Here is a 21,157-nt window from a genome sequence, read left to right on the forward strand (position 1 = left end):
ATATTTATTGCATCCTGTGTGCCAAGCACCCTGGCTGTGGCAAAGATCAGAAGGGTGGCCTTCTCAGGCCTGAAGACTTGTAACAGGGACCTATGACAGTTGCCAGCCACATAACCTGGAGCCTGGGGCCCATTTTGGCACTTGGGATTGGCGCATAGATATAACCGTCTGTATGACTGGCCCACTCTAACACAGCGTAGATGTGTCAAGGGTTACCTGTGGAGACCCAACCCTGTTGTGAAACTCCTTGCCTAACGCACTTCCTAAGCATTATTTCCTAGTTGGTTGTGTTCTTGCAGGCTTATTTTAGCAATGAGTTTAGGAATAAGGTGTATCTTTAACTTAGTTCTGATTTTCCACCAAGAACTGTCCTTTATTAGTATTTGATTATTCAGGCTGTTTCAAGTGAAGTGAATTATGTGCTGATAAGAAAGGGCATGAATTAAAAGTTGTGCAGTTGGCTGTTCCCCTTACCGTCTGCTAGTTCCCACAATGACCTTTGCTTTCTGGCCAGCCATGCCCCTCACAGCATGCCTGCCTGTGTGAACATCACAATGGCTTGTTGAGGAAGTATGTGGTGGGGCTTGGACATGGTGCCCAGTGCTTCAGGTGGGCCTTCATGAGGGTGTGATTTGTCTTCGTGTTGAGGAGGGGATGGATTAGAGTGGGAACTTGGGATCCCATCTTCTTTATGACTGAACTTGTGGGACCTGCTGTTGACACTAAGTCTTTCTATGACCACAGAGGCCTCAGAGGCTCTGAGCCCCTTCCCAGGCAGCCCACAGGCTGGGTCTCTTTCGTATGTGTTTTCCAGATGTTCCAGGTCCTGGTTGTTTTATATTCCTGTTAACAGGATGTGTTTTTCCTTTTGTGCCCACTTGTCCCAAGATCCCTGGTGACTTCCGCTTGGCTCCTGAGAACCAGGGTTGAGTTTTTCACAGGCCAACTCACTTCGTCCTTGGGTCGCTGAAGTTGGCACTGTGTCCAAGAGCAGACTGATTTGTCACACATCTGGTGGCCTTGAGAATCCTTTAAGAAAACTTCCCTTAAATAGTCCTTTGTGCACTCCTTATTTAGACAGAGGCATCTTTAACAGTGGATACCTAACATGACCCTATTTATGGCCAGCATCAAATAATGTGTGTTAATTCCATTGCAGAATCTCCACGATTAACAGTTAATGGGCACATACTAATTGGGAAGGGATAGGCCAAACAGTCCTCACTTGATGTGAAGTGCTCACACCTCCTGGAGTCTCTTGCTCAGGCCCCTTTTTTTTTCCCCTAAACTTATGATTTATCCTCCTACCCAAGCATGTACTTCCCCTCTGGTAACCATAGCTTTGTCTTCTATGTCTGTTTTGCTGTTTTGTAAAATAGTTTTTCTCTGACTTGCTATGATAACCTCTGGGTCCATCCGTGTTGCTGTAAATGGCATGATTTCATTCTTTCATGTGGCTGATAATATTCTGTTGTATACATACACCATATCTGCATTATCCATTCATCTGTTGGTGGATATTTAGGTTGTTTCTGTGTCTCAGCTCTTGTGAATAGTGCTGCAGTGAACTTTGGGGTATCTTTTTGCATTAGAATTTTCTCCAGGTATATGTCTGGGAGTGGATTACTGTTTTGTATGGCTATAGTCCATGGGGTCGCAAAGACTTGGACACAACTGAGCAACTAAGCACACAGCACAGCATGGCGACTCTGTTTTTTCCTCTTCTTGAGTCGTATAATTGACCCTTGAACAACACAGGTTTGACCTGTCCAGGTCCACTCGCACAGGGCCTGTTTTTAAGCAGTAAGTACTACGGTACTGCACAGTCTGCATACACAGAGGCTGAACGTAAGTTATATGTGGGTTTTCAGCTGTAATGCAGCTGTTTCTCTCACGGGTATCAGGTGCTGTGGTTTTCTTTTTCATATGCTGATGCAGATGTGTAAGTGATATTTAATATACCTTTACAACAGGAAGGTAAATGGGGCCTCCCCCAGTATAAAGACAGCTGTACTGTGTTTGGGTTGCAGAGATAAATTTATACATAGAAAACAAGACAATATACAAGAATATAAAGAAAGCAGAAACCCCAGAAAGTAGCAGCCTCTGGAAGCCCAGTTACAGCTGTGGACATGTTTGTGAGCTTGGTTTTGGGGGGTGGGGAGGGCAGGCAGGATGTGCTGTGAACTGGATGTAACCTCCTGCTCCACTCAGTGGGCGTGGGGCTTGTTCCATGGCAGGGACTCTAGAGTTCATCCTACTCTCGTTACAGTCTTAGTAGAGAACATCATCACATGGATGTTTCTGGATTTCTTTCAAACCGGTCTCCTGGTGATGGTCATAGGTTTGTGTCCATGCTGGGAGCACCCCATAAACAAACCTGCTCTTGCCTAGTTCTCTCTGCCAGGTCGCAGTGAAGCAGCCACCCCTGCGGGGAACAGAGATGCTGCCTGCTCTGTGCGGAGCACTGAGGGGCCCTTGATAAATGTTCACAAACTATTCACTAGGGCCTGTTTTCCCAGCCACTTAAAAGCAGACATTGTCATTTTTATAAACTTGCCATTTATCCTACACTGACTGGTACTTGATGCTGTGTCGTTTCAGGTATCCTGTTAGGAAACTGAGGTCATGGTTGTCTCCATATACCTGGGTAGAATACCTAGCAAGGTTTGCAGCTGGGGTTGAAGTCTGGGACACCCTCGGACTTAGGCATTAATGTGGGAGGGTCATGCTGTGGTCATTGAGCGTGGACACTGCTGGCTCCCTTAGTCAGAACCGGGGATGCTCAGCTGCAGCAGGGGGAGTGGTCCCCCGAGATGCCCCATTTAGACAGGTTAGTACAGCGCTACCCGTTGGCTCTTTAGGTTGTAATTTCACAAGGTGTTCTAGTAGTAAGGTGCCCTCCTCAGCACATCCCTTACCCGGGCAGCAGTGGAAGCTCTGGGGAGTTGCATCACGTTCAGCTCTGTGTGGATCTGTAAAAATTAGTAGGACAGTCCTGTTGTTTATTTTAGAACTGTTTTCTTTAAGCCTGGGCCTTCCCCACTGCCCCCGCCCCGCCAGACCTAGACGTTGGCCTCTGCTAATCTCAGAGACAGAGGACAATTCCAGCTGAAGTGTACAGTGTGGGTCTGGACTTTGCATGTCCGCGGTCTCCAAGCATTGTGCTTGCCTCATGGCCTGTGGCATGAGCTGCACCTGCACTCAGGAAGCAGATGCTTGTGAGAGAGCAAGCTTTGTTTCTCTGCAACCGCTTTCTCTTTGGATGTGGGCTGCGGTCCCTCTGAATGCTGCAGTTTCATGATCAGTCCTGGAAAGGTGGAGTCCTGAGCCTCACTGTCACGGCCCTGCAGTCTTACAGCCATCTGACATCACCCTTCATGTCAAGTCTATGCTGTAGGTTCTCAGACTGACCCCTTTTACCTGAAATTAACAAGGACCCCAAGGGCTTTTGTTTCTGTTTTATCTATTGATATTTCCCATGGTTGGCCTTAAAAATGAGACATTAAGTTTACTTACTGACTTATAAATAATAGCAGGCACCTGCATATTAACATAAGTAACACTATGGAAACTATGTTCCAAGATAAGAAACAGCTTAAGGAGAAAGGTGGCTTGGGGTTTTAAATGTCTGACTTAAGCAAGGCGACAGTAGCCGGATTCTCCTGCCTGCTTCTACATTCCAGCTATCATCACACCAGCATCATTTAGCTTCTGAAGAACTCCCCTGCCCCTGCAAGGTCACAGAGCACTTCCATGCTGTTGTTTAGTCACTTTGCTAAGTAGTGTTGTGCAAATAGTGTGACCTTAGAGGCCAGCTGGAAGGTCCGGGGCCACACTTTAAGAACCTCTACCTAGATCATGATTAGAAATGCTCTTGTTGAGAAATGAAAATTGAAAAAGACAGTTGTCCTGAACTTTAACACCTGGGAAATGGATTACTGTTAAGAAGATAGGCAGTGTCTTTGAAGGTGGGCATCTCAACCCTTTCCTTGCTTTGGGGGAAAAGAGTGGAATACGGCCAGTTTGCTGTCCCCAGTGAGGAGGGTTCAATGCACACGTCTCCCTCGCAGTGGACCGCCTGGAATGAGAGGCTTGTAAGTATGGCCAAGGTGCCTGCAGGGTGAAGAGGTCTCAGGGGTCTTTTGACCTGAGGGTGTTTTGCCTTTACTGTACAACGTCCTCTCCTCACCCACAGCCTCCCACTGGACTGTAACTAGCAGCTCTTGCCACCATGAGACAGAGTCAGGGCCTGCACTGGACACTGTGGGTGATGTGGGATCTTGCCCCTGGCATGGGAGTAGCCAACCCAGATGCACTCGGGACCTAGATGGACCATTGTAGATACAAAAGCAATAGGGCAGGCAGTGTTGAGGTGGAGGGTCAAGGTTCTGTGTTAGCCGCCATGGGACTTGGAGATGCTGAGGTGCCTGGATGGATGGCTGTTCTGGGAGGTACTTTCCATGCCCAGGTCCTAGCTGTGACCACATAGTCATCGTTGCCGTCTGTCTTGGTTGGGGAAGGGGAGGCGTGGCGCCCATTTGGGACCCTATCCCAGTGCTGTCCTGGGCATTTAGCGGTGGCCAAACTCTCCCCATCCTGCAGACTCAATAAGGATAAGAGCCTGTGCAGTTCAGAGGGTCCCTAAGACCCCAGCGACGGCCTTACAAGCACCAGCCCCCAGGGTATAGGGTTCAGATTCCCTTGACCAGTGTTTGAAGCCATGTTTTCCTGCTCCCTGGGAGGCAAGAGGGAGCTGCCGTGACAGAGATAGGCTGGGGGGTTTTACACAGTGGACTTGATTTCCCGCAGCTCCGGGGGCGGGAGGCCTGGGGTCAGGGTGCTGGGGCAGTTTGATCCCGGTGGCAGGGCCATGGGTGAGCTCTGGGGCCTCTTGCCAGGGCAGTCACCCCATCTGTGAAGGCTCAGGGAGTGCGGATGTGCAGACCACTACAGGAGCTTGTCTTCGGTGGCAGGGCTCTGTGGAGAACGGGGGGGCTTGTTTCCTCTGTGACCTCAACGTGTTCAGGTGGCTCATCTGGTCACAAGCCTGTGTTTTCACTAGAAACTGGGGAGAGACACTGGAGTAGCCGCTGCCCACCTGCACACAGGGAGCTGGGGGCCTGACCTCACTAGAGTTTGGCCGGGACAGACGTCGGTCCCAGCGAGTTTTTAAGCAAAAAGTTTTGGTTTTTGTCTCCACATACCTGTAAAGCAAAAACACCTCAGAAATGTTAAACAGCAGGGTTGTTCCTAGATTTCTCTCTGCAGTTACCTCTTGAGAAGCTTATTGTGCTGTGGGCACCTTTGCTTCAGGGTAATTTTAGTAACCTCAGGGTTATCCTGATGGGGCTCCTGAAGGACTGAAGTGTCATCTGTACATTCGAGTCAGGATGAGTGTGGGGTCACCTGTGGTCAGAGGACACCCACCCTTCAGGGTGTTTCCTGTCATCAAATTCCTGGGCATGCCGTCAGTAGTGAGTGCCCTGTTAATCAAAACGGAATAGTGAAAGGGGCTTTAATTGGGAAAGCTTGCCTCTTTTTTTCCTGGTAGGTAGTTCAAAGAACTTTTAGCATCTTCTCAGTCCCTCTTCATCCACAGCACAGAATTAGTCAGAGACAGAAGACCCTTAACATGAAATCTCAGTAGCTGTGAACCTTGGCCTCACCTGGCAGAACCGTAAAGTGAGCTAGCACAGCCCAGAGTACTGAGGTAATGCTGTAGTTGGGACTATTTCACGGTTCTGAGGTTTTGAGGACCAGCCTGTTTTGCTGCCAGGTAGGGCAGGGCAGGTGTGTGCTTGCCTGTTTCCTTCTTGAGAAACGCAGCTGTTGGGTCATTGCACTGTGAAAGTAGGGACTTCGTTGCAGTTATACATTATAACTTAAAATGTCTCAGAGAGATGAACCCTCAGTCCATAGACCTGCACGTCTTTAAATGACCAAGATGTGGTTACTTGCATGTTGCAAGTTTGTAGAAGCCAAGCCTTCAGATGTACCTGGTTGTAGAGTCCAGTTTCACCCACATTGTTTGGGGAGCGTGTTTTTTGTTCTTAAGAAAATCATTTCTGGCAGCTTATTTTTCAAGGGTTGGACAATCCGAAGGGAAAATTAAGTGGTGATTTTAGACTAGTTTCATGGAAGGAAATGTTTATTCTTTTCCAACCCTAAAGTGTGAATATGTGTGACTGCTTGACATGGATCCAGCATGTTATTAAGCAACTAGAAATGTCATGTTACAGATGTTCGCGGTGTGTATCGAAACCCTTTTGGAGGGTAGGCTTGGAAACCCTGTCCAGGCTCACAGCCTTGTGAGCAGGCCCCACCAGTGGGCATGCGCCACTGGCACAGAGGTTCCTTGCAGCGTGCCCCCAACGGGACAGAGGTGCCCGCAGAGCATCGCTGCTGGACTGCATTTTCCGGGTGGGTGGCACGTGTTTTCTCAAAGATACACGATATGAGTCTTGAAGAAAGCAACTGACAGTATTTGTTACTGATGAAAAAACGCCAGCTTAAGTGAAAATTAGAATTTTGAAAAGATTTTATCTGTCACCATGAGCTTGATTTCCTAGTAAGGAGAAATATTTCAAGAGATGGACACTGGCATTAGCAGATGTGTCTCATACTGGCTAATGAGATATGCCAGTCTGTGGACTCTGCATGTGTGCACATGGGCACAAGATGCACTCTGAGTGCGTTACAGTTGCATATAGCTAGGCTGTAAGCCTAGGAAGGTGTGCAGAGTTCACGGATGTGGCTTCAGGTTCCTGTCACAACTGCTTTTTGGGGAAGTGCAATTTGTCAAGGTTTACTGTGGTATGAGGGAATGTCCGAAATTCTGAAAGTCTTTCTCAGGTTTAATTTTGGAAATACACATCCCACATGAGCAAATGCTCTTTGGGGTCCTCAAGTTTCAGGGATATCACCAGGCCTCGACAACAAAAAGTCCGAGTGGAGAGCTGCCTGGGAGGTGGGCTTCCACCTGTCTTCGGGTGCTGGTGGCTGCCTTCAGCACCCCCAGGGGGGCCTGGGGAACCCACGGTTTCTTGCTGGTATTTGCACGTCTACTTAGTAGGAAATGGAGCCGTTTTCAGCTGAGAGGACGTTTGCACTTAGAAACTTTAAGGTTGTGCATCTCAGTGTATCCCGTGCTGGCCTCTGGGTTCCTCTTCCCCAGTCTAGGAGTGCCTGCCGTCCTTGGGGACCTGCTGCTGTGTGGGGGTCTACTTTAAGCTGTGTTAGGAACGCAGCAATTTTTTTTAAACTTGCCTGGATCTTAGAGGTTTTGTTTTTCTTTTATCTTGATAGACTTTTTTTTTCATGACCTGAAATTTTATGTTTGAATTTGTGAAGAAATCATGAAATTGATTTTGCAAGTATAAAATCAAGAAAAATGAATCAAATTGTCTAAAACTATATTATGTTTTCTGAGTTAAGTATTTCACTCCACTTAACAGAAATAACTGGATTTCCCTTTTTCGATTTTTCAGAACTCAAATCCAAAGGCATGATTTTTTTAGATTAGCATAAATTTTAAAAACTTTTTTCCCAAGAACATCCTAATTTCTTTACTTTTTTCATTGATGTGAAATATAAAAGTAAGAATTATTTCCAGTATCTTCTGAGAAGCCTCTCATTTTGAAATGGGTTTCCCACTTGAAAGAGTTGCAGTGGCCATGGTGCTGGGGGTGGGCGTGGCCAGAGTGCGATGGACTCTGTCCCTTTAAGAGGAGGCGGGATGGAATGTTTGTCCTGAGGTCACTAAGGAGACCACAGTTAACAGGGGAGGCAGTTGGAGTGAGGTGAGGAAGAGGTGAGGTGAGGCACAGGCAGGGGTCTTGGGTATAGAATGTGAAATGTGTTAAAATGTTAATACTGAGAATTTACCTAGAATCAGAAACATGTTTGTGGACCATTTAGGTATGATGATTGAATGAGGAGACAGGAGGAGAAATGTTCTTTAAATGCATAAATACACAAGGATAAGCTGTACCACAGGGATGTCCAGTAATTATTAATCTTCTGAAATCTTTATTAGGTTTTTTAACTAAAATGACGACATAGCTACAGTGTTAAGAATTTCTAAATAATTGCTTTCATGTATAATTTTCTTGTTCATCTTTTCATGTTTTGTTCCTGATTCTCCCTCTGGTTTTTATTGGCCTGGGTCCATCAGAAGTAGGGTTGTAATTAGGAAGCAGCTGATGCCAATGACTGATTTTTGGAATCCTCCCACCTACTGAGCCCTCTGCACTCGACCACCAGCTCCCTCTCCACCAGGGTGCCAACCATGGCCTGTCCCAGCCCCTGCTTTCATCGTGTAGTCAAAAGTATATATCTTGCCTTTTTTAAAAAAAGTCCTTGTGGGGGGCCGTATTTGTGGACTGGGCAAATGTTTCTGTAGGTCGCATAATGTAGACTTAAGAGATTGCTTGGAAAGTTTTGTGCCTTTTTTTCCCTTAAATGTGATTTTAGTTCTGGTTGCTTTAGATCTTTAAACTGTTTTTTTGTTTGTTTGTTTGTTTTAGGAGTTTACTCCGTGGACACAGTCTCAAGATAATTTACCTTGTGATCTGTGAACAGTGGCTGACGACAGCAGCACTGGGGGCCTGGCGCTTTCCTTGTGCCGCGAGGTTGTAACGGCCCTGTTTGTGCTGGGTTTAGGAAGTCGGGAGAAGTGCCCATGCTTCTGTGTGGGGCAGGTAACAATGGCAGTAGTGTTGACATCTTACTGACCAGAGATGTACTGATGCATCTTTTGTTATCCAAATGTTATTTACCAGAGACATTTCAGTATTCACTTACATAACAAATTATTAGCCGCAGTTTTGTTTTTGCAAAACTCCCACAGTTGATAATATGTTAAATGCCAACAACACAATTTTAAGTTTTGATGTCATGTTTTTATTTCAAAAGTGGCATAATATATGTATAAAAACTGGTGTACCATTAATATTTGTTTGAGATATTCTAAACTTTAGCTCAAGAGTGTCTAATCAATCATTAAACTGAGTGTTCCTTTAGTTTACAATGACGTGTATTCTTGCTGATGAAGGCTGTATCTTGTAGAGGGGAGTCCTTCCTGCAGAAAGCCTTGGGTGACCAGGACAGTGGTGTGGCCCTTGAGGGCACGATGTCACAGAGTGGGTGCTGATGTCACAGAGCTTGGGCCAAGGCCCAGAGTGGGGAGCTGCTGGTCTGGATGGTGGATGGGAGGTGACACCACTTGGTGGGAACCTAACAGAGAGTTCCGTGGTGTGTGACTTTGAATTTTGTGTGTTTTCTGTTTGAAGGTTTTCATTTTGTACGAGTCCTTCCCCTGGGATGGAACGTGGCATAAAATCTGAGTTATCATTAGCATTTAAATATAATTGAAGCCTGTACAGCTTGGGGAAAAAATTCTTAAGGTATATACTGTATTTTTTCAGGTTTTTTTCATTTGAAATAAGGACAAAGTTTTCACAAACCGGAGCCTTTAATAATCTCTTAGAAGAGAGAAGAAATAGACGCACGAGGTGCCATCTGGCTCAGTTGACACAGTCTCGGCTCTAGGATCTGGGTGGGTTCAGTGGGGCTGAGTGTTCAGGGTGCAAACGAGCCCGTCTCCACCCTTCCCCTGCTGGGTGGTGGACATCTCACACTGCCTGGGGCTCCAGAGTTCTGGGCCTAGAGCAAGCCAGGTGGGAGGTGGGCCCATGTCTCCCTGTGGGGAGCCAGAAAGCCCCTGCTGCCCTATTCTGCCCTGTCCTGGCAGCACCACTGCCCAATTCCTCATTCTCCTTGACTTCGGTATACATGCTTGTCCTCAGCAGTCAGGGGACATGTTCATAGAGGTAGTTTGCTTGCTGGGTTTTCCTCCTGAGCATGGGGTTCATAACTGAATCCTCCCGCACTGTAGAAGCATTTTTGCTTTCTGTAGGTTGGGTTCTCCCGTGTGTGAGAGAGTGCCCCCTTTGCTTGCTCGTAGCTGATAGCCTGGACCATAGCCCTGACTGATGCCTGACATGGCCTGCTTGTGTTTCCTTGTCAGGTATGGAAGACAAGGGTGACCCGAGCAGTGAGGAGGCGCCCAAAGCCATCAAGCCCACCAGCAAGGAGTTCCGGAAGACATGGGGCTTCCGGAGGACCACCATTGCTAAGCGTGAGGGTGCTGGGGATGCGGAGGCGGACACCTTGGAGCCGTCGCCCCGGCAGCAGCAGAGCCCATCCCTGCGGCGCAGTGGGCGGCAGCCGAAGCGCACTGAGCGGGTGGAGGAGTTTCTGACCACCGTGCGGCGCCGTGGCCGTCGGAGTGCCCCCGTGTCCCTGGAGGACTCTGGGGAGCCAGCGTCCTGTCCAGCGACTGACGCGGAGACCGCCTCTGAAGGCAGTGTGGAGAGCGCCTCAGACGGGAAGAGTGGGCCCAGGTCCAGCTCCATGGGTGCTAAGCAGCGGCCGGCCTCAGCAAAGGCTAGAGAGGGCGAAGACGAGGACGACACGTCCGACAGCGATAGCGACGGACTGACCTTGAAGGAACTCCAGAACCGCCTGCGGAAGAAGCGTGAGCAGGAGCCCGCGGACCGGCCTGCAAGGGGCATCCAGAACCGCCTGCGGAGGAAGCGGCGGGAGGAGGACCCGGCTGAGACCGTGGACGTCCAGGCGGGTGATGCAATGGAGGGCTCGCTGCCCACCTCACGGGAGCCTGAGGGCGACCTGGGGGCTGCTGCCCAGGCAGTGAAAGAGGACAGAGAGGGCCGGCCGGATGGGAGAGTGGCCCCGGGAGGGAGAGCCGAGGAAGCCGCAGACTTGGTCCGGCACAAGCCGGAGTGTGAGGTGTACGACCCCAGCGCCCTCTACTGCCTGTGCCGCCAGCCTCACAACAACAGGTGGGTCATGGGGGAGGGGTGGGGGCAGAGCCAGGGAAACTGCCAGAGACTTCACTGTTCTCTTAAGAGAGTCTTAAGCTGGCCTGAATGAGTGATTTGTTCGTTGAGAAAGACGAGCAAGTCATTGTCAGAAAGAAACCAGTGGAGTGGGCGGCACTACCCAGAACCATGCCCTTGCCAGGTGGTGGCTGGTGTAGAATGTTGGCTGCCTGGTCACACCAGCCATGGCAGTGAATGGGTGCGATGGCTTGCACCAGAGTGGGTCTGCTGCCCAAGAGAGCCCTCGGGACGCTGCTCGGACTGGCTGTGACTGGAGCAAAGTGTGGACATTGGGTAGTTGCAGGGGTAAAGGTGTGGCTGCCATTCTGTGGACAGGCATTTGCGGTCCAGGGCAGGATGCCCTCGAAGAAAAGGATGATGTACGTTTTGTAATGTACAATTGTAATAGAGCTGAGAGAAGGGCACACTGACATTCTTATGCTCTATGTTTCTGTAATTTTTTTAAAAAACAGAGTGTTGGAATTTGACTTATTGACATTTTTTAAATTGAGTTTGTCTCTCCCTTTTCATTCCTGATACCATTGGCTTCCCTGGTGGCTCAGGCAGTAAAGAATTCGCCTGCAATGTGGGAAACCTGGGTTCAATCCCTGGGTTGGGAAGATCCCATGGAGGAGAGAATGGCAACTCACTCTAGTATCCTTGCCTAGGCAATCCCTTGGACAGAGGATCTTGGCAGACTACAGTCCATGGGGTCGCAAAGAGTTGGACACAACTGAGTGACTAACACTTTGACCGTTGTTTTATTTCAGGTTTATGATTTGCTGTGACCGATGTGAAGAATGGTTTCATGGTGACTGTGTGGGCATTTCTGAGGCTCGAGGGCGGCTCTTGGAGAGGAATGGGGAAGACTACATCTGCCCCAACTGCACGATCCTGCAGGTGCAGGATGAGGCCAGCTCAGAAGCCACAGACATGCAGGACACAAGGTCAGGACCCCTGGGTGCCGACAGCACGGACTTCACCAGTATAGGAACCGTGGAGCAGAAATCAAGTGAAGACCAGGGAATTAAGGGTAGAATTGAAAAAGCTGCAAACCCAAGTGGCAAGAAGAAACTCAAGATATTCCAGCCCGTAAGTACTTAGTTCCTAAGGCCGACGGTAGAGGTGACTTTAAGCCCTCAGCTGCCTTTGGCAGAAACATCAAGATCGGAAGAGTCTGTCTTCTGAGATAAGTTAGGTTTTCCCTGCAGTGATTGGCATAGGGCTAGGCTCTGCGGGCTCTTGGGTCCATGCACCTCTTGGGCCTGTTCTGTTTTTTTTGATGTTGTTGTTAACTGTGTCTGTCTCCTGTGCTGTCATTACCGATTTAATGTGTTTCATTATTTTTTAAAAAAATTGGTCTTTAGTGTTCTCACGGCCAGCATCCTGAGCTTAAAGTTTAAGTGCATGTATTAAGGAAACTACTTTCGAGTCACAGAAGCACATGTGCACCTATATCGCCTTCCCTGTCTTAAGAAAACCAGTAGTCTTAACTCCACCTCAAGGCAAGATGTCGAGCGAGCCATGGTGGCTGCACAGCTCCTCAAAGGGACAAGATGACTGTGCCTGATACACCCTCTGTGATGGTGTTCCCCAGTCAACAGTGTTTGTGCAGCTCTTTTTTTCTCCTTTCCCAGCTCTTTTCACATGTGTCTTGTCCAGGGGTCGTGGTTTCGTGCATCTTGAGAACTGTCCCAGGCGCTCACAAGTGTACTCAGAGTGTGTTTTCACCCCAAGCCTTCCTTGAATTGGGGGCCCACCCCACCACCATGGCCCATCTCTTGTAGGTGTTGTACATGCAGGGGTCCTGTGGTGGCCGTGTCAGCACCCTTGCCATCACCCCCTTGCAGTGAGTTAGCTTTGAGGGCTGGCCCTGTCCTGGGGGTGTGAGGAGGCACTGAGTGGAAATATGAGAATAACTAACTGGTAATTAAGGAAAACATAACAGAAATGGAAATCAGCAGGAAGCATCATCTTACTGCTGTGTTTAAGACTGCACATAAGCTTAAGTGTTTTCTCTGGGTAAAACTTGGATTCTATGGAGGAAAGTCAGTTAAGTACATTATTAGAGGAAAAAGATTTTGCTCAAGTACATTTCATGTATATGTCACATACATTATTAGTCTCGACCATTCAAATGTGCTTTAGTAATCATGGGCACAAGCAGCTGTGTTTAGCCCTTGTCGTATTCCAGATTCCTGCTGCGTAACAGATGACCAAAACTTAGTGACTTAGACAATACACGTCTGTTAACCCAGAAACCCAGGCCTAACTGAGCCCGGGTCCTTGGTTCCGGGTCTCACAAGACTGCTCTCCATGTGTCAGTGGGGCTGGGGTCTCATCAGTCTCGGCTGGGGTAAAATCCACTTCCAAAAGCTTTCACATAACTTAGCATATGAAGTACGTTCCTGGCAGTTTCTGTGGCAGGCTTATACTGGACCTGTTGTTTCTGAGATCCATGTGTAATTGGGTGTTCTGGCTATTGCCTGAGGTCCTTGACTGCAGAGCCCAGGCCTGGGCACCCTCCCAGCAGAGCCAGCAATGGAGTGTTCACTCTTTTGGAGGCTCAGTTCCTCTTTAGAGGGTTTTTACCTGATAAGTCAAACCTTTGGACTAACTCAGAAGCCTCTTACCTGGTATCTTAATTAAATTCGCAAAATTTCCATGCCCATTCACTCAATGACAGAACCTAATTCTGGTGTGAAATCCCGCTGTGTTGAGAAGTCCTCTCAGAGTTCTGCCCACTGTGCGGGGCATGAAAGGTGCTTGAAAACACGATGCCTTACTCAGGGGAGGTGGGTTTATGTGTTTTGAATAAACATACATTTTTATGCATAATTATTAATAAATGATTAAAGGTGTTAATCTTGGTACCATAAATAGTGACCTTACAGAGCATGGTGCCTGCCCCAGCGGGTGAGTACATTGAACCCGTGTCTGGTCTTGCAGGTCGTGGAAACACCTGGTGCTGCCAAGTGCATCGGCCCTGGGTGCTCGAGCGTGGCACAGCCCGACTCGGTCTACTGCAGCAACGACTGCATCCTGAAGCACGCCGCGGCCACCATGCGCTTCCTGAGTGCAGGGAAGGAGCAGAAGCCCAAAGCAAAAGAAAAGCTCAAGACAAAGCCAGAAAAAATCGTTCTTCAAAAATGTAGCGTTCAAGTAAGTTGACCAAGACCAGCCATTTGCATAGTTGAAGCCAAAAGCGCCTGGAGGTGCCAGGCTTGGTGGGTTGATTGAGAGAGAGGAAGGTACACAGGTCCAGAGGTGCCCAGACGCCTGCACACTGCCCTCTGCCTTCCTAACCAGTGTTCTGGTCAGAATTACGAAGAGGCACATGTTCTCATGTTTTCTTCTCCTGCCTCTAGCTGAGGGACTAACAGAAACATGGAAGCCAATGGCTGCATGGAGTAGCTCCCCCTGCAGATCAGCCCTCCTGGGAGCGAGTGGTCCCTGTTGGAGTCTGTAGGCAGTGGGGTTGGGAAGCGGGCCCTGAGGGTGCCCACATTTTGAGTGTCTGGGGTGGGGTGCAGGGATACACCTGTCCTCTCCACGTGCTGCTGTGTCCACAGCCCCTGTCTGGGCAGTGTTGCTTGGGTGCATTTTCACACGGGGGCGCTGCCTGCTGTGCTTGCACTTCGTTTCACTGCTTCACTCCAAAGCCCCTCGTTGTCCTGTCAGCCTGGCCCCTCAGCAGGATGCTAGGGCGGTGGCCAATGCAGCTCATGGGCTGGGGTGACCCAGGAGCTGAGTGTGTCCTGACCCACACTGCTGAGTAAAATGAGCGCAGGCTAACTTCTGATCTCCCTAGTGATTGGGGCTTTACTGATTATCCAGGCAGGCATTAAAATCTCTTCTGTGCACAAGAGACTGGCTTCAGACAAGAAGGAAAACGCGGTGAAGAAGGCAGCAGTGGCCCCTCCCAGGAATGAGGTCCTCAGTAAGGAGCCAGTCTGTGAGAGCAGCACGCCGTCCTGGGCCAGCGACCACAATTACAATGCAGTAAAGCCAGAACAGACTGCTGCCCCCTGGCCGCCACTGTTGTATAAATGTATGTATCACCCAGGGGGAGCTCTGGACCCTTCCTGGTCTTTCTGGATGGCCGTGCACTTGGGCCTGTTCAGAGCTAGGAGTTCTAGCCATGTGTGGTGCTGCACCTGCAGAGATCGGAGCCCTTGCCCGAGGCCAGGAGGCCTCCTGAGCCTGGCGCACCCTTCCTTAGTCTGTCGGGACTTCCTGTCAGTGTTTCCAAAAAGCTGTACCAGCTCATGGCTGAATGTTCACCTCTGACCATTGATGTCTTTAATTGCTTTCTTTATTATTAGGCTCTGGTAAGTATGTGTAGTGTCTTCAGCAGAACCTGATGGTGGGGCACTCAGCCCACCCCCAAGGTCCGCCGGAGTCTGCCATTGTGCCACCACCGCCGGGAGCTCTCCACATGGGGCTGTGCCATACAGCCTGCTCCCCACACACATGACCCTCTCTTCTCTGTATGTTGTGGGAAAATCTTTCTGCACAGTAGTGTTGTAGCTGATTTTCAGCTGAAGTATGATTTTTGGGAGTTAGATTATTTTTGACCAAACTGGGATTTTTTTCACGTCCAATTCACATACTACACACGACATAAATACACATGCCAGTCCTGAAGGCCGTTGGCCCGCTTCCTGTGCTGGAAGGTAAGTGAGCACGACGTCTCTGCGCTGAGCAGCACCCAGACCAGGAATCCCACCCTGCCCTCCCCTGCTTCCTGGGAACAGGGTTGGATGGGTCAGACAGACTCATGCAGTCCCAGAGGAGACTCTGCAGCTTGACTCTCCTCTGTTCTTATTTCTCAGCCTCGTTCTCCAAAATTAAATTTTGGACGCTTAAATTGCTCCAGGGCACATTGTATTCTGTGATTGAGATTATTTTGTGCTCAGTTTTAATTTATGCTCTTAAACTCTTGCAACTTCTTTGAAAGTACCAAAAGGTTAAATGGTCCTAAGTTTCCAGATTACAGGCGAGTGCTGCCTTCCTTCAGCCCAATCTTAAGCCAGTCCCCCAAAGGAGGACCTCCTGGCTATAATGTGGCTGGAAAACTGCATAACTAGATGCATTTTGAGAGTGTAAATGACCCAAGACCTAAGAAATGAAGTTGCAAGTAAACTGCAAAGTGATACTATGTGTATGTATGTATATTTATATATATATTTATTTTTGGATACTAGGAGTGAGTGGTTAAATATTAACCAGTTGCTGTATTAAAATGAGTTTCAATACACCTCAGGTTGTTTGAACTAAGAACTTCATGCTAACAACGTGTCAAATTTCCATCAATTTTAGCACCTCAACACAGTAGAGGTACACCTCTACACAGTAGCACTTTACCGGGCTTATGATTGGACCTAACCGTAACCATCGCCCAGCTGTGAGCGGGTGGGGAACAGCCTCTCTGGGATCCTGTGCTAACTGCTCTTGGTTGGTTGTAGGCATGTGGCAGAATAAAAGGAAGACCGGGGTGTAGCCACAAACTTGGGTGATTGATTTCTCTCCAGTTTCCTTCTCTGTCGACCACAATCCCCCAGGCTTTGAGCTAGGAGTCAGCTGTAGGGTGCTCCACAAGTTAGGAAAGTTGACAGACAGGAGGGGTGGGCACTTGTCCCCCAACTCTTTATCCTGGGTTTTTGGTGGAAGACTGGGGTGGAGGGGTGGGGAGGTGGGGAGACCGGCCTGCAAGGAGGCAGTGACTGCCCACAGGCAGGGTTTTCTCTTCTCTCTACCCTGCCTTTTCTTTCTGCACATCAGCTCCTCACTGACTTTCCCAGCACATTAACGGCTCAGGACCACGTGGACGGATAGCCACGACTTCAAGCCTGCATAAGGCTAGTTTTTGAGCTAGTTGAGCTAGTTGCTTCTGATAATTTTTTGTTATCCCAGAAATGTCATCTTCCCAAAAGATGATTGGGAGGAGCGTAAAAGGGCGCTGGTAAACACCCGACTTCGCCTCGGTGAGTAGCAGCTATGCCTCTGCCTCTTCCCCAAACCACCACCTGACAGGGCGGGGGCTGCAGACCTTCCCCAGGGCCCTGCACACACACTCAGCAGGACCCTTACCTGCCATCCGAGCCTCAGGTGTGACTTTTCTCTGGGTGCAGGTGATGCCAGGACAGTCATCAGGAGGGGGCGTTGTCCACATGGCCCTGGGTCCAGGTCAAGTCTGGGGTAGACGTTGGGTGGTCAGCGTGCTGCCCCGGCGGTGCTCTGGACCCTCCTCTCTCAGGCTGGCACCAGCCTGGGGTTGTGGGTGAGGGGCAGCCCTTGGCATTAGGGCTCTGACCTACTGCCCCCGCAGACGTAGAGCCCTTCACATCCTTGGGGTGATGGGAGTAATATGTACTTGCTCTCTGATATTTATATTGTTTTTCAGAATTTCTGTACAGTTTAGCTTAGGGAAACAATTGCTGCTTTATATCTCCCCCAAATTATGATGTGTGTTCCTGTTTTCATAATTCTGCAGCTCATTTTTCCTCTCCATTTCCTCCTCTTCACTTTACAGTACTATCCAGGCAAAAAGAGGGCTGAAGTGTTTTTTCTGAAGTGTCCCTGGTTTGTTAGAATTTGAAAGTGGGACTCTGACAGACTCAGAACATTTCCCCATGTTTTAGGCTCCCTCCATGGCTCCGAGGTGATTTGAACAAACATGGGATTTTGACAAAATTTTGAATGAAAAATGAAATTTCTGCAGTTTCCTTTAGCTTTGAGAATTAAAATGGGAACCCCGGCAGAACCTGTGTGCCAGGTCCAGTGATGCTGAGCAGCCTGCTGGGACACAAGCGTGGCCCCCGTGAGCCATGTGTCCAGTCTCCAAGTTGCGGCTCCAGGACTCAGGGACAATGGTTTCACAGGGGTGACACCTGTCACAGGCTGTGAGAGGAGAAGAGCTTCCCAAAGCAGAGCAGTCAGTAGCGATGGCCCGCTCGGAGAGACATGTTTTATCAGCTGCATAAGGCATTTTTATCCATCTCTTCCAGGATAGTGGCAAAAAAAAAAAGTTTGGTGACAGACTAGCTTTGCACATCTGCATCTGTCCCCCCACTTGGAGAGTCAGAACCTGTTCTCATACAGGGTTCACCAAGATGGCTGTTTTTTGTTACCCCTACAGCTGGAATGTTTTTGGATGTCATTGACATTACCTGGTATTTCTAAGTATTTTACTTCTCACAAGTGTTGGATTTTTTTAATAGCCAGCTGTTCAGAAAGTTAGTGCAGGGAAGGTTTCGCATGCACAGGTGTTTTTCTGACAGACCCTCAGGTGTGCCCAGGCTGTTCCCTGTAGTTCTGGTGTTTCACCAGGGGGATGGGGTAGAAGCTTCCAGCAGGACTGGTCTTGCTCACCACGCCTGCTCTTCTGTGGCCTGCGTGTGGCCTGTGGGGCTCTGCGTCCCCTGTGACACATGCAGACAAGCCCTGAGGCAGAGTCCCGAGGTGGCATCGAGTCCACAGGCCTCTCTGAAGATGCAGCTGTAAATCCTCCTCTGTGGTACACGAGGCTCGGGTGTACTTGAACAGTTAACATCCTCGATGTTTGTTGCACATCACTGTGCATATATATAGTTATAGTCTTTCTTCTGAAAGTTAAAGAAGTTAACCTAAGAAGATCGATAAGAAAGTTTTCCACTTTAAATTTATGTAAACGAAGCTTGGGGCATTGCCGTGCACCGGGAGGCATCAAAGGACAAACACCAAGGTAACTGCCGCTTAACCCTTGGGGTCAGCAGGTGCCTTGGGCCACAGGCTCCACTGAGCGCCACCCTTGGGGACTAGGGGCCTGTGGGGTGGGGGCAGTAAGCGTCCAACCTGCCCCTGGCCCCATAATGATTCTTAGAGTTGTAGATGATTTAGTCACAGATGAGTGAAAACTGAACCTCATTAAAGTAGGAGTGCCTGTTGGCAGGGTCAGAGCTCAGGATACGCATCAGCTCTGCTCCTGGTGGGGTCTTGGGGTGGAGGTCACCCCCACCACTAGCCATGCAGGCAGGACACGGGAACACTGCCTCCCATGGCCTCCGTCCCATGTCATCCTAGTGATTCCTGTTGAAGGGGTGACTTTGACTGTTTCTTTCATACATTACCAACCTATTGTGAATCATTCAGTATTTTATTTTCAAAATACTGTATGTGAAACTATTAAAACAGGAAGGGTTGTTTGCCTCTGAAAGTGTACTTGGTTTTTTGCAAATTTATTATGGATCGTTCTATGCACCTCTGTAGGTGTAAGTCGCTCAAATACTGGATATCAGTAAGAAGTCCATCTGGACAAGCTTTGGCCCCAAAGCAGGGCAGTTAGGCTATGCACGCACATACAGACCCCTGCTGTGAGAGCGCAGGGCCAGAGCTCAGGCCTCCTGAGTTTTCTGTGTACCACCACCCCCCCATGTAAGCATTACTACTACTGCAGGAGAGATTCACTGAAGAATACTTAATTAAGCAAAGGTACAAAAGCAAAATGGTGTTTTTCACACCAGGAGGAGTCAAAAAGTTAAAATGAGAGGCATCCTGATACATGGCCAGGCTGAGCTGAAAATACAGCTGCTGATAACTGTGGAGTCCATCCCCCAGATGCACTATGGCCTCTGAGCCCTGGCTGGTCCCCTTACCCGATCCTTGGGCGGTAGCTGCCTTGTCTGGGCAGGTTTGTAGCCACGTGGGAATGGGCAAGGGGGGAAAGGGAGGGGGTCCTCTACTCACACCATGTGGTGAGTCTTACTTGGCGCGTGGTCACACCAGAAGCTCTAATTCCTTTGACATTTACAGCCTGTGCTTCCCAAGAAGTGTCCCCCTGCCAATGCTTCCCCTGTACTCCACTTTCATTGTGACTCTAAGCCTCGTATCTAGGGGCTTTTCAGGGTAAATTGGTACCTCATTTGGGCAGGACGAAAGGCATAAAGCCATGGCCGTCTCTCAGGGTTTCTCGCCGGGCCCTGTGGGAGCCACCCTGCAACAGCCTTGACTGGGCGCGAGCAGCGCGGCGCTGCTACCTCGTCCTGCTGCAGCTGCACAGCACTGTCTGCCCGAGGAGGGCGGCCCTCCGCGCCTCTGTCCTCCCGTCCCCACCGAGGCCCACCAGTGCCACCCAGTGGCCAGCGAAGCTGTAGTGCCACAGCTGCCTCACCGAGTGACAAGGCCTCCGGTTTCATGCTGATTGGGAAATTAGCCAATTAGAATGTTGCTGGTCCCTGAACGCACCGGCCTGCCTGGTTCCTACCGGGCTCCACCACAAACAACTCATTTCCAGTACAAACCAATGGCCGGACCCAGCAGAAACGACGTCATCTGGGGCAGTGACCAGGCCACCGGGCAGCTTTTCCTTCTCTAGCTGCTCCCCAAGAAAACACCTAGCGTGGAACTCAGGCCACTGCCACAGGCAGGACCCCAGGATGACCCAGACTGGGCACACACTCCTGGGGGAGGGGGCTGTGTTCTTCCAACTTGCAGGCTGGTAGTTTTCCCTGCTTCCTGACAGCACTGGGGGGGTCTGCCGTCTCTGGAGCCACGATGCCTTGGGGGTGCTGCTTTCCTTCCCTTCTGTGAAGGTGCACACACGGTAACAGGAGTTTGGGTGAAGAGTTGGCCGGTGCAGTTAAAGCTTTACACAGATGAGTGTCACTGTCGCACTCCAGTGCTGTGTGGTGTCCTGCCATCCCAGCAGCAACCAGCCCACCTGTGACAAGGGGCACAGAGACAACTAGCTGTTAAGGTCCCACCACTGTCCACATTTTTACCAATTTCTTAATTTATACTAGTTACACCTACTTACATACTCTGAGATACAGGGAAGGCAGGATGAAAGGTGACGTTAAAAAGCCAGAAGCAACTAGTTTTCCAAGAGAGCAGAAGGCTGGTTCGGGAAAGCTGTCCCCTAATTCTCAGGTGATGTTCACTTACTGCACCTGCTCCTGGACAGCAGGTTGCTCACTTCAGTCACCTGGACTGGGAATGGCCCAGAAATAAGCTTCTGGCTTGTGTTTCCAAGTGAGAGCACCGGTGAGACAGCACAAGCGTGGGTCTTAGGGAGTGAAGGATGTGAAGTTAACAGGAATTGTCATCTGAAACAATGTAGATGCCACGTGGCAGGATTTGAGACCCCACCACAGGTGCCTCATTGAGGATTCTGGAAGCACTTTAGGCTACCATTTTGGAGTTACTTAAAAATGCTGTTAAAAATAATCTCAGTGAAGTTTGTAGAAAAGCTGGCTGGGCTGGTTTTAGGTCTG

The 21,157-nt window shown here is 49.4% G+C and overlaps 1 protein-coding gene across 5 annotated transcripts in view; it reads left to right on the forward strand.

Annotated features, from left to right (window-relative positions):
• Window positions 1–21,157, forward strand: part of DIDO1 (death inducer-obliterator 1) — a 48,914-nt gene that overhangs the window by 9,300 nt on the left and 18,457 nt on the right. For 2 of the 5 annotated variants that reach the window (XM_018057573.1, XM_018057572.1), the window contains exons 2-7: window positions 8,529–8,702; window positions 9,294–9,407; window positions 10,031–10,865; window positions 11,675–11,996; window positions 13,854–14,066; window positions 14,742–14,955. In XM_018057573.1, coding sequence (XP_017913062.1) covers window positions 10,033–10,865; window positions 11,675–11,996; window positions 13,854–14,066; window positions 14,742–14,955 — 1,582 coding nt within the window. In that variant the 5' untranslated portion in view covers window positions 8,529–8,702; window positions 9,294–9,407; window positions 10,031–10,032. Of the gene's footprint in view, window positions 1–8,528; window positions 8,703–9,293; window positions 9,408–9,428; window positions 9,560–10,030; window positions 10,866–11,674; window positions 11,997–13,853; window positions 14,067–14,741; window positions 14,956–21,157 lie in introns of all 5 variants that reach the window. The other 3 variants (XM_018057571.1, XM_018057570.1, XM_018057574.1) reach the window with 2 other exon arrangements.

The sequence above is a fragment of the Capra hircus genome, chromosome 13, assembly GCF_001704415.2.
Source record: "Capra hircus breed San Clemente chromosome 13, ASM170441v1, whole genome shotgun sequence".
In the NCBI taxonomy this organism is placed as follows: domain Eukaryota; kingdom Metazoa; phylum Chordata; class Mammalia; order Artiodactyla; family Bovidae; genus Capra; species Capra hircus.